Source organism: Neopsephotus bourkii, unplaced genomic scaffold (genome assembly GCF_033783945.1).
Source record: "Neopsephotus bourkii isolate Nb327-2 ecotype Australia unplaced genomic scaffold, CSIRO-AGI_Nbou_v1 NB_1792, whole genome shotgun sequence".
NCBI classification, from domain to species: domain Eukaryota; kingdom Metazoa; phylum Chordata; class Aves; order Psittaciformes; family Psittacidae; genus Neopsephotus; species Neopsephotus bourkii.
Window position 1 is genome coordinate 7,550,125 of NW_026902266.1, and position 15,140 is coordinate 7,565,264.

The 15,140-nt window shown below is 41.0% G+C and overlaps 2 protein-coding genes across 8 annotated transcripts in view; one reads left to right on the forward strand and one right to left on the reverse strand.

Annotated features, from left to right (window-relative positions):
• Window positions 1–15,140, forward strand: part of PTPN5 (protein tyrosine phosphatase non-receptor type 5) — a 307,304-nt gene that overhangs the window by 114,758 nt on the left and 177,406 nt on the right. The gene's annotated exons all lie outside the window — the stretch shown is intronic.
• The window catches only part of PTPRJ (protein tyrosine phosphatase receptor type J), a 71,424-nt gene that overhangs the window by 18,073 nt on the left and 38,211 nt on the right, over window positions 1–15,140 (reverse strand). For 2 of the 7 annotated variants that reach the window (XM_061380468.1, XM_061380467.1), the window contains exons 2-8: window positions 5,815–5,833; window positions 4,569–4,736; window positions 3,893–4,159; window positions 3,068–3,334; window positions 2,184–2,450; window positions 778–1,044; window positions 364–630 (exon numbers count right to left, since the gene is read on the reverse strand). In XM_061380468.1, coding sequence (XP_061236452.1) covers window positions 364–630; window positions 778–1,044; window positions 2,184–2,450; window positions 3,068–3,334; window positions 3,893–4,159; window positions 4,569–4,736; window positions 5,815–5,833 — 1,522 coding nt within the window. The remainder of the gene's footprint in view (window positions 1–363; window positions 631–777; window positions 1,045–2,183; window positions 2,451–3,067; window positions 3,335–3,892; window positions 4,160–4,568; window positions 4,737–5,814; window positions 5,834–15,140) is intronic. The other 5 variants (XM_061380471.1, XM_061380469.1, XM_061380472.1 and 2 more) reach the window with 5 other exon arrangements.

Below are 15,140 nucleotides of genomic sequence, written 5' to 3' on the forward strand. Positions count from 1 at the left end.
CTGTGTGGGAGCCCTTCAAAATAAGAGTCTAAGGCTCGCATCCTCCAAAAAGCAAAGGCAGGAAAACTGCCCACAAATCCCAAGCCAGACAAGCAGGTCCTCAGGAAGTGTTCCTTCTTTGTGTCACAGGCCTTGGTGACCACCTTCAACAACCACACTTTTTTGAGTGGAGGCTGTTTATTTTTTATTTTTTAAAAGACTATGTCTCTTCCACACAAACAACTCTGCCTGTGGGCAGGCAAAGCACATCACCTCTGCCTACAACAGTATTGAATTTCAACCCTTGGGCAGGCAGGCATATCTCTGTTCTGCACAACAAAATACAGTCCATCAGAAACAGGCATGCAAGAAACTGTGACTTACTTGTATACAGGCTTATGGGTACTCCTTCTCCTTCTGTCTGACCATCAGCTGCAACTGCAAATACTGTGAAATTGTACACTGTCCCAGGGATTAACTCGACAATTTCAGCTTCAGTGACACTGGATGTCAGGTTCATAACAGAGGCATCAATCGCAACCTCTATCCGGTACGTGTAGGAGTTGGAAGCAGTGTCGTTCACTGCCCATGATAAGTTGACAGAAGTCACACCAACATATTCTGCCTGGAGATCAAAAACTGGGCTGGGTTCTGTGAAACACAAGGCAACAATCTGTCAACCTGCAAGAACATCTGTTCACATGCATGGACAGAAGAAACAGGCACCGCTACTTCACCCCCTTCACATCAGTAAAACACAGTCCATCAGAAACAGGCATGCAAGAAACTGTGACTTACTCGTATACAGGCTTATGGATACTCCTTCTCCTTCTGTCTGACCATCAGCTGCAACTGCAAACACTGTGAAATTGTACACTGTCCCAGGGATTAACTTGGTAATTGCAGCTTCAGTGACATTGGATGTCAGGTTCATAATAGAGGCATCAATCGCAACCTCTATCCTGTACGTGTAGGAGTTGGAAGCAGTGTCATTCACTGTCCATGATAAGTTGACAGAAGTCACACCAACATATTCTGCCTTGAGATCAAGAGCTGGGCTGGGTTCTGTGAAAGGCAGTACAACAATCAGTGAAGACAGAGAAATTGAGCAGCCACAGCCAAATTTCCCTATTGTACATAGAATGAGCATTATCTGTAGCAAAACAGTACTTCTACAGTATCAATGTCCATTTTCAGACATTCACGCTGGGGAATCTCTTGAAAGGCCATGGGATTTCTGGGGTTATATTCTATTTTAGTTAATTTCACATGCTAAAATTATTTGTTTCTACAGTGGGTTTCCAGAGAGAGAAACAGATGGAAACCAAGGAAAGAAGCAGAGTGAGGGTGATTTTGGTCTGTTAAGTCAAAATTTTGCTTGTGAGTCTTAATCTGAGCCCTTTAGGCAGCCTCTCCTCAACATTAGCAGATGAAAATAGGCTCCTTGAGCAGGTCCAACAGCTGACCCACCCTGAGGGGCTGTATCTGCAAGCTTGGTTCAGCATCAGCACTAGACAGACAAGACTCACTTCAGGCAGCTTAGACAAGCTCATCTACTAAGCAGCAGCTTCACAACACACTGCTTCTACTTGCTCTGTAGAGATGTTGCCTGTTCCCCATCCACTTCTGAGCTAGATACAAAAGAAAGATCTTCTCCTCTCATCTGCTCCCCTCTGATCTGGGAAAAAGGTGCCACAGCACAAAGCCAACAAAAATGGCACCACATTCGATGATGTGTCCCTACACAGTATCATAGGCCACAGGAGCCACAGGAGGGTGACTTTGCAATGAGCTCAAGCATATTTTCAAGAACAGGAAGCCCCTGTGATCCTAGCCAGAACCCTGCATGCCATGTCATTTGGTATCACCTGAGATAACCTGCTCCCAGAAATATTGTAGGGTGCCAATTCAGCCCTCAAGTCTAGAAAAAGTCATGTTGTGGCAGCAGCTGGATACTATATAGTCTAGAGCAGTGAAGCTTATAAAATAACTGCTTTAAAGGCAACACATGCACACACAGTGACACATACAATTTCAGTCCTTTTCCCTTGTACCAAAGGCCACTTGCATTCATGCCCACGGGAACCTAGTACAAAGCAACATCACAATGACAAACAGCACAGAGTTGGAAACCCAAAGTAAAAAAGCAGCACAATTTGGTACAAACTGCACATTTATGCAGTTGAGGAGCACGATTTCCTTACTTGTATACAGGCTTATGGATACTCCTTCTCCTTCTGTCTGACCATCAGCTGTGACTGCAAACACTGTGAAACTGTACATTGTCCCAGGGATTAACGCAGTAATTGCAGCTTCAGTGACACTGGATGTCAGGTTCATAACAGAGGTACCACTTACAACCTCTATCCTGTATGTGCAGGAGTTGGAAGCAGTGTCATTTACTGCCCATGATAAGTTGACAGAAGTCACACCAACATATTCTGCCTTGAGATCAAAAACTGGGCTGGGTTCTGTGAAACACAAGACAACAATCTGTCAACCTGCAAGAACATCCGCTCACATGCATGGACAGAAGAAACAAAGGCACCACTACTTCACTCTCTTCACATCACTTATTGTTCCGAGTGCAGGAGCACCCCAACATCATCACCAGATGCTTCTTGGAAGCTTCTGCACCAGTGGTGAGCTAAGAGAACACTGATGAAAAGTCATTCTGAGTGGGATTAATCTTCCTTTGACACTCCAAAGCAATAGCCCAGGCCTCACTCTGACAGGACTCCCAGGTTTTCGCTTATGAATCTAGAGGTGGGCAAGAAACAGATCAGTATGGTGCGCAAGAAAGGGCATTTCTGGCTGGATGGGTTTAGTTTTGTTGTTGTTGTGGGGCACTTATTGTTTTGGGACCAGGTGGTGGTGGTATTAAACAGGGTTTGGTGTTTTTAAAAAACAAACAACAACAACAACAAAATTGGGCTATGTTTCCTCAACACATTAACACCTCATTCTTAGTAGCCACCCCAAGTAAGGTTTGTGTTGCATTTCAGCTATTGGGCAGGTAGGCAGAGCCCTGTGCTGCACAGTAAAATACAGACCATCAGAAACAGGCATGCAAGAAACTGTGACTTACTTGTATACAGGCTTATGGATACTCCTTCTCCTTCTGTCTGACCATCAGCTGCAACTGCAAACACTGTGAAAGTGTACATTGTCCCAGGGATTAACTCGGTAATTGCAGCTTCAGTGACACTGGATGTCAGGTTCATAATAGAGGTACCACTTACAACCTCTATCCTGTATGTGTAGGAGTTGGAAGCAGTGTCGTTCACTGCCCATGATAAGTTGACAGAAGTCACACCAACATAATGTGCCTTGAGATCCAAAACTGGGCTGGGTTCTGTGACAAACAAGACAACAATCTGTCAACCTGCAAGAACATCTGCTCACATGCATGGACAGAAGAAACACAGGCATTGCTACTTCACTCTCTTTACATCACTCATTGTTCCGAGTGCAAGAGCACCTCAACATCATCACCAGGTGCTCCTGGAGGCTTCTGCACCAAGGAGCAGGTAAGAGAAAATTGAAGAAAAGTCATTCTGAGTTAGATTCATCTCTGCTTGACACTCCAGAGCAGAAGCACAGGCCATTACTCTGACAGGACTCCCTGCGCTTCCCTTGGAAACCTAGAGAGGTGGGCAGGAAAGATACAAGGATGGAGGGGAAAGCATGTAAGGAAGATAATTAAAAAACAAATAAAAACATCAGTGCTATGTTTGTGTTGCACACTAACACCTCAGCCTCTTCATGTAGCCCAGATCAGGCTCTAAGACTGAAGTATCAGATCTATATACAGTAGTATTGAGTTAAAATCCTCACACAGGTAGGCAGAGCCCTGTACTGCACAGCAAAATAGAGACCAACAGGAGCAGAGCTGCAAGAAACTGTGACTTACTTGTATACAGGCTTATGGATACTCCTTCTCCTTCTGTCTGATCATCAGCTGTGACTGCAAACACTGTGAAACTGTACACTGTCCCAGGGATTAACTCAGTAATTGCAGCTTCAGTGACATTGGATGTCAGGTTCCTGACAGTGGTACCACTTACAACCTCTATCCTGTACATGTCGGAGTTAGAAGTGGCGTTGTTCACTGTCCATGATAAACTGACAGAAGTGGTACCAACATAGTCTGCCTTCAGAGTAAGGACTGAGCTATGCTCTGTGAAAGGCAAGGGGAAATACATTTTAAAAGATTTACACAGCTCTCCTCTAATCTACATAAATTACTTCAGCTGTATTCTTACATATTCCAAATCTATATGTCACAATATGTTTGAACTGCTGCAGCTGTAACCTAAAAAGCCATAATAGCAGAGAAAGGAGCCCAACTTTAAGAGTGATAAAAGTACTTCAAGGCCACACACCAATCACAGTGTTAAACTGCACTCCCAGTCATCTGTGTAGATACATTTATTTGGCCATTCTCTACTTCAGCAAGGCAGCTGAATCCATACCTCTGCAATGCTCTTTGCACTGTGGGCTAGAGTCCAGGTTGAAAATGCTAATTCACCCTAAAGACACAAAACAGCCTGAAGATTCACATCCTAGTCACATTCCAAACCACTTACGTGTTACACTGTTTGAATCATTTATTGCCCCATTGTGCAGTGACACATCCATGGTCCATCTTCCATCCCCATTGGTTTTGTTCCCACTTGTAGAGCTTATTGATAAATTATCATTACTACTGGTTCCTGTTCCTGCAATTTCATTTGTTGAGCTGCAATTCTGAGTGCCTGAATGAAATAATAGGAAGTAGTAAGTATCTTTACAAAATTTCTGGGTTTCCCATTTGCAAAAGTATAACCATTTATAGATTTCATGCATAGACCACAGTCACTTCTGTTTTCCCAGTTTGTTCTCCTGCAGGGATTTTACTGCACATTTCCTGGTTTTACCATGTTTAACTTCTTTGAGACAATATGAATTAGATTAAGAGATTGCCACATTATTTCAGCCATTCACTAACTCCACTCAAGGTGTGGATGAAAGCTACCATGATCTGCTCTATTTCTCCCCCATGCAGTTTTTGTTTGAAAGGAACTCAACAGACTTGGAGCCATATTGTGCATGTATTTTCCTCATGTGCTATCAGAAGCTAGCTGCTTCACTCAACCTGGCATGGCAATTTTGTCTCTTCCCCTCAGTGTACCAGCAAAAATGTTCTAGTCCCACAGTGGGTTCCTGCAAGTACAGGATACATGGTATACCTACTGAAAACAAATTTACCTTAATGGAATACAGCCCAAACTGTGGAGAGAATGGATTCAGGCCCTAAAATTTCAAGGCTAACTCATGCAACTCCGATGTTCAGTATTAAGGTAGAACTCAGCTGCAAGTGCTTTTCAGAATTTCTGCCACATTAAGAATGTGTCATCTAGCAAGTACAGCAGTTGCTATACTCGCTTCAGAAAATCCTCAAAGCATCACTTTGGGGTCTGTCTTTGTTTTGTATTGCCTTTAAGTATACTTTCCAGTCTTTCTAAGCACATTATATCTGTACTTGACTTTACCAGAACTCTTTATAAGCTGAAAAGCAAAGGGGTTAAAGCACACATTTGCATCATTAAATATCCTGAAACACATTGCAGGAATTACAGCCACTAAAATAAGTAAGTTTACATTTTTTGAATGACATTTCAAAAAAAAAATTTTCAGGCAGGTTTGGTTTGGTGGGGATTTTCGGGGGGGGGGTTGGGTTTTGTTTTTTTTTCAATCCTTAGATGATATTGTTCGATTTTTCTTAAAAGAAATTATGATCACAAGAGTTTAAAAAAAAATAATAATAGAATTGAACAACAGTACGATACTTACAGACAATTGTACATCTGACCTGGAAAACAAAAATAAATTATAGAAATTAAAACTTTAAAACTACTGGAAGCTCAAATAAAATAAAGACCGGTTTAATTAATACATGGGGGATGTGAGGGGAGAAATCAGTCTAAATAAAAAAAGAAAATCTAGACTTTTCAACCTGCAAAAGACACCTAATCTATTGAGAAAAAAATACTGCATACCAAACTATTAGAGAAAAAGAACCAACCAACCTATGCTGGAAAAATGTTAGTTAACACTGTTTTATAAACCAGTTTATTTTGCCACAAAACTCAGCCTGCACACATATATACACATATACCTACAAAATCTTAATCAAGACACCTTAGTTAGCACCTTCAATACCATTCCACAAAAAAATGGCAGATGTGAATTAGCTCTTTTTTTACTGATAAGCTTCTTCCTTTCATTCTATTGCTGTGTAAACGTTCTTATTACTTTTCAGAAAACAGTATTTTTTCAGCTTCACACTTTTACTTGCAAATAAACAGTTTCGCTTCCTGCCGGTGTGCAAACTGGCCTGTGAATTGTTCTGTCCATGTCCCTCCAGGTGGCAGCACAAAATGCTCCTGCAGGAGTGAAATAAAAGCCCTAGCCAGACGTCTGCAGGCACGTGAGAGGAAAACAGCGATTTCCTGGGACTCTAGTACCCAGCTGACGCCAACCGAACGCAGCAGCCACTCTTGTCATGAAACAAACAGATTACTTCACCAATTGTAACAAGGATGAAGTACAACTATTCACCTTGCAAAGCTACACACAAGGCAAAATCAAGCATGCAGAGATACATGTCCAAAGGACTGGAAGGTCCCTAGCCTGGTGTTGGAGATGTGCAGGTCACATGCCTTGCACTAGCTAGGCTTGCAAGCATTTAAGTTTTCTGCCATGCACCTCTGGACCCGTTTTGGCATCATGGTGCAGGCAGAGGCAGTCTCCACTGCAGTGGCTCTAACATGACCTGCAGAAGGGGCAGTCTTTTAGTTGGACCTTATACTGTATTCCTCCTAAAAAGCCCCACTTAGCTTTATGCTGGGTGGTGCATTAGCCACACAACGTACCTAGCCTAATGATTACAGAGGTTGTCACATTTATCTAAAGCACTTGCAGTTGTCTTATTTTCTCTTTCCACCATTTTCTTAGACAGTTTCTGTAATTCCACAAGCTCAATCAAAATAAGCAGTTATATCACAAGAATGGAATGCAAAGCTTGAACCCCAAATCATTCACATCCCCAGCTCTTGGGTTGCTGGTGGGTGCCTCAAGTAGCTCCATTACCAGTAGTTCCCTGTATTAGGCATGGGTCCACGCAGACACACCCTCAAAAAGTAGACAGAAGACACCATTAAATCTTGTTCACATGAAAGACTACAAAACACATTCTCTGCAAAGATGAGGCAGGCCAGCTGACTATAAACAACTCCTCCAGCTTTACAATAAGGAGAAATGCAGCAGAAGCAAGCTACAAGCCTTCTACTCTGCTCTCATTAGACCCCACCTGGAGTACTTATGTTCAGGTGTGGGGCCCCCAAAATAAGAAGTGTGTGGGCCTGTTGGAGTAAGTCCAGAGGAGGGCCACAAAGATGATCAGAAGGCTGGAGCACCTCTCCTATGAAGACAGGCTGAGAGCTGGGCTTGTGTAGCCTGGATAAGAGAAAGCTCTGGGGAGACCTTCTAACAGTCTTCCAATACCTAAAGGGGGCCTACAAGTAAGCTAATGAGAGACTTTTTACAAGAACATGTAATGACAGGGCAAAAAGATTTAGATTAGATGTTAGGAAGATTAGATCTTACAAAGAAATTCTTTGCTGTGAGGATGATAAGACACTGGAACAGGTTGCTCAGAGAAGCTGTGGATGCCCTATCCCTGGAAGTGTTCAAGGCCAGGGTGGACAGAGCTTTGAGCAACCTGGTCTAGTGGAAGGTGTCCCTGCCCATAACAGGGTGGTTGAAATTAGATAATCTTTAAGGCCCCTTCCATCCCAAACTGTTCTGTTAATCTATGATTCAAGTGGAGAGACCCTCTTCAGCCTTGTGATGGTCTTGGAGCCACAGCAAGTAGAACCTGGGCACACTTCCTAGGCAAAAGAGTACTTGTAATCATCAAAGAACTAACACCTGGTCTTTCGCACAGCCCTACTGACAACTCAGCACATGAAGGACATCACTCAGGATGCAGGTGTCCTATGTACAAGCACAAGGCTCCTCTTCAACCTTTCTGAATATTTGAGCCCAGTCAAACTGCAAGGCCATTAGGAAGTGAAGAAACATTAATCTCAGGTCTTGAGCCCTCCCATATGCTTTCACAAAAAGATGGCTTAGGAGGAAAAGACTATAAAGGAAAAAGCCACTCTTAAGGCAGGAAAACACTACTGTGCAGCATTCAGAGATCTGCTAAGCTATGTGGAAACAGCTGCTGAATGACAAGCAAGAGCTGACATTCCCTGAAAAGCAGGGCTACCTAAAATCAAAGCCAAAAAGACTATGTTTAATAAGAAAGGGAAACTTCAAAAAGAATAAAACCAACAAGAAGCACTACCGAACTAAGTCATTTCTGCAGCCCTACAGACAAAATAGCAAAGGCCTGACACCATTCACAACCTGTCCTTCAGTTACTTTATCTACCATCTGCCTGGGGTGCTCCAGTTTCCAAAACAACATGGTTTGGTTCATATAAATACAAGGTTAAGAAGCTGGCTAAACAGTCAAAGTGAGCAAACCAAAAAATCCTAACAAAGGAAAAACAACCCTTGGCTACAAATCCTTTCTGAGAACACTACCTGAGGCTGCTGCTTACTATATCTTGTGTGCTCACCAGTGCATGCTTTGTGACTCAGATGCAAAAAGGCAGGAAATTAATCACACCCCTCTCAAAGCTAACAATCTCTCACATCTTCACCATCTACCCATCCTTTCAGATTTGAGGAGTTCCACAAAAACACCTCCAAGCTATGACAGTAGTCCCCAGATTAATAGAATTATAGAACAGTCAGGGCATGAAAGGACCTTAAGATCATCTAATTCTGATCCCCCTGCCCAATTCTTTCTCAAAACCCTTTCATGAAAGCAATAGCATAATTAAGAACACTGGTCTCACTTCCCTTTTTCTTCTTTCTATGCCCAGTTACCATTAGTTGACCCACCCCCATAGCTATAGGCTTTAGAGCAAGCCACACTAAAACCATCATAATGGTTTTAAAAGTTCAGGCTTTGCTTTGCTGTCGTTTATTGGTCATTGCCACCCAGACGACAACCAACCAGCAGTAACTTGGCCACTTGCAGATCCCTCTCTCACCTCTGATATTTGTAAGGCATTGACTGCTACCCCAGCTGGTGACATCTTCCCACTTCACTGGCAGTGTAAATTCTAAATCAGCATGGAGTGACATCTTCCTGCAGAACACAACATTCTCAGGAACAGGATGGGTCTGGAAAGATGTAATATATCTGTCTCTTGTACCCATCTCAGGGCTGTTTCACCTCATTCCTTTCCACATTATGTCCAAATTAACAAAGTTTATAGGCTTACAGCATTGGATAAGAAAAATGAGATCACCTGACCTAGGGCATAAAATCACGTGCCTAAACCGATAAGAACCTCGTTCAAGTAACATGACTTACTTTGGCAATTTCTGCATTTTGGCCTGGAAAAAAGAAATGAGCTAAAATGTACTTGTGTAATATTTCGCTGTAACTTCCAGCTTCTTCCTGAAATGTCATAACTCTTCAACTGCAAAGCATTTCTCTGCATTTAATCAGACTTCTAAGCATAAATTGTTACACTACTGTAAAATGCATAGAAACTCATATGCAATTAAAGATATGCTAAGCCAAGAAGTGTTTTCCTTGTACTTATTGCATGAAAAGAAAAAAGATAACATAGATTAAGCCTGATTGCATGAAAAGAAAAAAGATAACATAGATTAAGCCTGTGTGCTTTAGACTTGCTCCAAGCTACACTAACAATTCAGTTATCAATTTCAGCAGTATTTGCAAATAATTATGCTCTCCTGTATCAGGTCCTTACTACTTGAAGGAGGAAATAAGTCAACAGGAGGCTAAGTCAGAAGTTAACATTTAATTATGTTATATAGATTCATTTAAGATTGATTACTTTCTGGATTTGGTGCTAAAGTTCGGTGGGTTATGTAGGTTATGCTGCGCTTTTTTTTGTTGGTTAGCTGGGTTTTTTGTGGGGTTTTGTTGGTTTTTCTTTCTCCTTTTCTAGTATATATTTACTGTGCTAAATGCTAAATTTTAACTGTAACCCTTAGCAGGTTTCTTAATTCAAATCAACTCTTGATGATCTCAATAATACAATACGTTCATTTTCCATGAAAAACTGAAACTATGCTGTGGCAAGCATCAGCTCCACATTTTCCCTCTGGTATCTTAGGGAGGAACTCACAGACCATCCACAAAACACCATTTCACAGAACATTTTAAATTAATTTATCCTGAGGGGAAACAAAATAAAATCTAATTTTAGAAGTGGCACTAAGTTTTTGCAAGATCTTTGGAGCCTTCTTTTAACCCTAAATGAGCAGCTCCACTAATGAGACTGCATGGGACCAGATGGAAAACCAGAGCCCAGAAGAAAGAAACATGATCTGATGTTTTTTATTAATTGGGTAGGGCTGGATCCTCTTAAGACACCACATTGTATTAGGAACTTATGCAAAAGCCTAAAGCAGCCAACAGCCATACACAATTCTGCACAAGCTATTTTGAGCTATTGTGCAGTTGTGAAAGAGGAAAGACTTTCCACTTTGCATGTATTTATGTTTTACCTGGCATTTCTAAATTCTGTCTTTCCCAAAGCAAGTTTTTTTCCAAAGAGGGACCCAATATTATTTTTTCCACTGTTTTTTTATGAAAACAGATGAGGAGATTCTGGTTTGTGCAGCACCTTCAGAAAACTAAAAATGTTGTAGGAGATAAAGCCTTGTAGGAAAGCCAAGATGAGACACCAAATGAAAATTTCTGCTGGAAGATACTGGACAATATTCTTTCTTCCTCTCCCAGTTTTTCTCCAAATTTTACGTGTTATTTGGTTCTCAGATTGCTAGCCTAGGAGTGAGGAGTCTTTTAGGCAACATATCCAAATTAAAGAGAAAAACATAGAGTGAATCTCATCTGATTTGATCTGTTTCCCCTTCCTCAGTCCTACCTTCAAGAAAAGATTTCTCAAGTATGTTTTCCTGTGGTTTGGTACAAGGAAGCGATTTACCTACCTCTTCACATAACAAAACAAAAAGCAACAGAAATACCTAAGAGACCAAGCAGCGCAGATTTTGGTAGGAAGCAGGCTGACACCAAACACAACTACATCGCAGCTCTCACCACTGACCCTAGGAAGAACCATTAGACTTCTTTTCAATGGCGTCTGGAGCAAACATGAGTTTAAAACTTTTCCACACAACCCACTAGTTCTTCTGTCTCCCCCAAACCTGCAGGTCCTGATGAACTACAGGCAGAAGGTGCTGCAAACTACCTCACAGTTCAGTAGTACCCCTCCAGGCATCCTGACGGATGAAAAGTTTAAATTATTGTAATGTCTCTTCGGAGATGATTCTGCTGAAGGAGCTTATGTAAAGAACTGTGTGCTTATTTGACAATGGCAATGAGTAATATTTAAAACAACTACTTACTAAAACGCATACTGTTACCCTACTTGAGCTGCACATCATACGGACATTGGTCATGTAATAAGCAATGCTTGTATCAAAAAACCTCCTCTTTTAATGAAAATTTTCTGTTAACACCACCAGTCATTTTATTTCAGAAGTAAAAACAGCATCATTTTATGTGAACAAGGCCCATTCCTGCATGTAGCCTAAGAGCACTATTTTTTCAACATGAGTCATTACTCGGGCACACCCTGGAAGGATGAGGATACAATAAAACAAGGAGCCAGAGACAGACTCCTGTGGCAATGACACAATGCTAACTGTCCCCAAATCAGAAGGGCTGGCCACCCAGGCAACATGGAAAACATACTACAGCCAGCCTTTGCAGCACAGTCATGAAAATGAGGGACATTTCCTGACAAGGCCCTATTTTAGATCTGCTTAGCTGACAGCAATTGAGTCTCTGTTATCACAAGTAGATCTCATTCTCCTGAGCTGCACACTTCAGAGACTATAGTCTTTTCTCAGGAAAGCATTAGAAAGATACTTTGCAAGGAGAATAACACTCAGCTGGATTTGGGTTAAGAGTTTTCCAAGTAAATCTAGGTGTAAAGGATTTAAAAACTTGCACAAAAGCTGTAATACAACATCAAGAAAGATGATTTATATTGAAAATAAAGACTAAATTTTTGATCTACAACACCCTGCCTGAGGGCAGGAGAACCCTGGCCTGTGACACTCTCCAGCTTGCTCACAGAAAGCTCAAAACTGTCTTGCTAGAAAGAAAATCCTTTTCTTATAGCAGTCTTGATGCTGGTACTTGAAGGGCTTGTTGTTTCATGCCTTACTTGTATACTTAGAACAGTTTATAATCTTTTTGCCCTTACCAGGATCCCCAAAACTTTCTAATTTGAAACTCAATGAGGTGTGTAGCTGGGAGAAACCAGCCTGTGGCCACTGCTCAGCACGAAGACCTCCCAGGTTAACCTTCATCTCCTCCACTCTCTGTTTATTGCCATTTATTTATACTCCTTCAGCACGTTCGGCTCCACCTCCACGTAAAATGCCCCACTAGAATGCAAATACATTATCTATATGGCACTCCCCTTGCCCCATACCTGAGTAAATGTACTCAAATGGAGAACGAAAAGCAATTCTTTCCCACCAGCACTCGGAAACAGCAGCTCTGGTTTGGTAATGCAGTCTCGAGACCACTAGAGGCCCCAGTAAAACCATCAAACTTCAGCCTGAGTGACTTAACAGCAGTGAAATATGCCTAAATTCCCATGAATTTTGACATATTCTGGGAAGTACAAGCCTGACCACACCAGATTGTGAAGTGTGGATGTAGGCATAAACACCAGCTCAGATGCAGATTATGGGAGCTGATGACATCATGCCAAGTTAGCTAAGGCAGACTCTGCATCTGCAAGCGCCACAAACCTGTCACAGGCAAGTAATTTTATACAATAAATTACTGGCTGGACCTCTGATTTTTTTCAATGTGCTTATTTACTACATCTCACATCTTCAACTGCACTGTTTTATAGTGAATCTATTTTTTTTTTTTCATGACCCCTAAAAGCAAAGCACATTTCATCAACTTCTTCAAAACAAATGCAAATTGCCTCACAGCAAAGACTGTGCTGCTAAACCTTTTCCAACTCTAAAATAAGTCAGGGATCTGGCTGATCTACAAGGATCAGATTATCACAAACACAAACAATTTGATTCAACAAACAATGTTTTCCCATATGCTGCTTTTACACACAGCAACATAGGGGTGGGGGAACACCCTTGAGGTTTGCCTGCAACTGTCAGCCCATTTAATCCTTTAAGGAATTTAAACTGTAGCAGAAGACAAATGGACTGCAAGCCTTAAAAACATGTAGTACTCCTCCCAGGAGGGAACAAAAAATTTCATTGTATGGCTCCAGTAAGTTCATCTAGGGCGCTGGTAGAGTCTCTCTTTTCCTCCTTTTTGAACAGAAGCTGAATAGAAACAGGAATGAGAACTGGCTCTGCCATCACCCCATCACCAGACTCCCCTCTATGAATACATTGAGGCTGCATGAGAAGTTATTCACTGACAACAACATAGGCTCTCTCTCACTTACCAGTCAATAGATATGTCTATCAAAGGTCAACTTCATGGCCATCTGGGAGGACAAGCTATGGTGGAAAAAGGCTGCATGGTATAGGGTCAGAACTGGAGATCAAACTGACACTGCTGCCTGACCAGCTGCAAATGTTTTATTGTAGAAAAATAATATGCATGGTTTCTTTGTCCTCCCAAGATACATGATATGAAGGAGTTCCTGCTGATCTGTATGTTTGGCTTAGCTCTCATACGGATTAAATATGTAGTAGCTCATTTCAAGCTCTTATATTTAAGAGGAAAACACGTACGTTATTTGAGTCTTGAAATATGTAGTTTAAAATAAATTTTGCAATGTTTGCTTAGCCTTGTACATCACTTGAAAAAAGACAGAGGAAGCTTTTAAAACTAAGAGTCAGTTTTTACAACATCATTTTTGCAACTTCATTTGCTTAGCATGGTGATACCACTGATATGGCTTCTCATAGCCTTTGCTATTTGCATGTAATTACAGATTTTCTCCTACCTATATATATACAAAAGAATACCTCTTTTTAAGGCATTTAAGGCATTGCATGGTCTTAGCAGAAAAATACGAAGTTTTCATAAATGATTACTGAAAGCAATCTTAAAAAAAAAAAAAAAACACCAAAAAAAAAAAAAAAAAGAAAAAAAACCCCAACCCACAATTAGGTGGAAAACATTCCCAAGTTTATAGATTTTATCCCAACTGGCTGTGTTACCACTACATGCAAATTCACTACTAGCAAGTTTAATGATGAAGCACAATTATTGCAATCAGAAATTCACGTTCCACTTGATGATGATCCTTGCAAATTTGAAAAGCACAACATTTTAAACAGAAAATGTTTATGGAATGCTCTTGAAAGGAGCATACACATATATTTTATACAGGCAGCCTTCTGTTTAACAGATCGCTTTGGAAAAATATTTTAAAAGCACTATGAAGTGCTCTGTTAGAAATAGTGGGGCACGAGTAAGAATAATTTCATCACAGAAGTTTCTAAAATATTTGACGGTGTTAGCCCCAGTGGAAAAACTAGAAAGGGTCAGCAGCAAGTGCATTACCATCCCCCCAGCACTTTGGCAGAGTCTGTGGTAGTAACTATTGCCTCAAACGTGGTAAAAAAATAAAATAAAGAAACCAAACAAGTATATGTTATCAAGGAGTAATACCAGTCAGGCACCAACACTGCAGAAGTGACTGGGGTCAGGGGAGGGCTTCACCGGTATTCTCTGCTTTTCTTCTCTCTTATTAACCCGTTTAGTCAAATTATTAAAAAAAAACGTATTTAGGCCAGTTAAAAATTCAAGTCTAGAGATGTTCCCCCTGATCTCCTCAATGTATTTAAGACAAGCCTCTCAATACTTACATAGAAAATGGCAGGATGAAAGAAGATTAGCAGGTAAGAAAATCAATCGTAATTCCTCATCCTCCTGTTTCATCTCCAACAACAACTAAACAGTTCTTTCAATTAATTATTCTTTGACTCAAACTGAAATGACAAGAGTAGATTTTATTGTATTTTATTTCACCTAGATTATATGTTCAATGC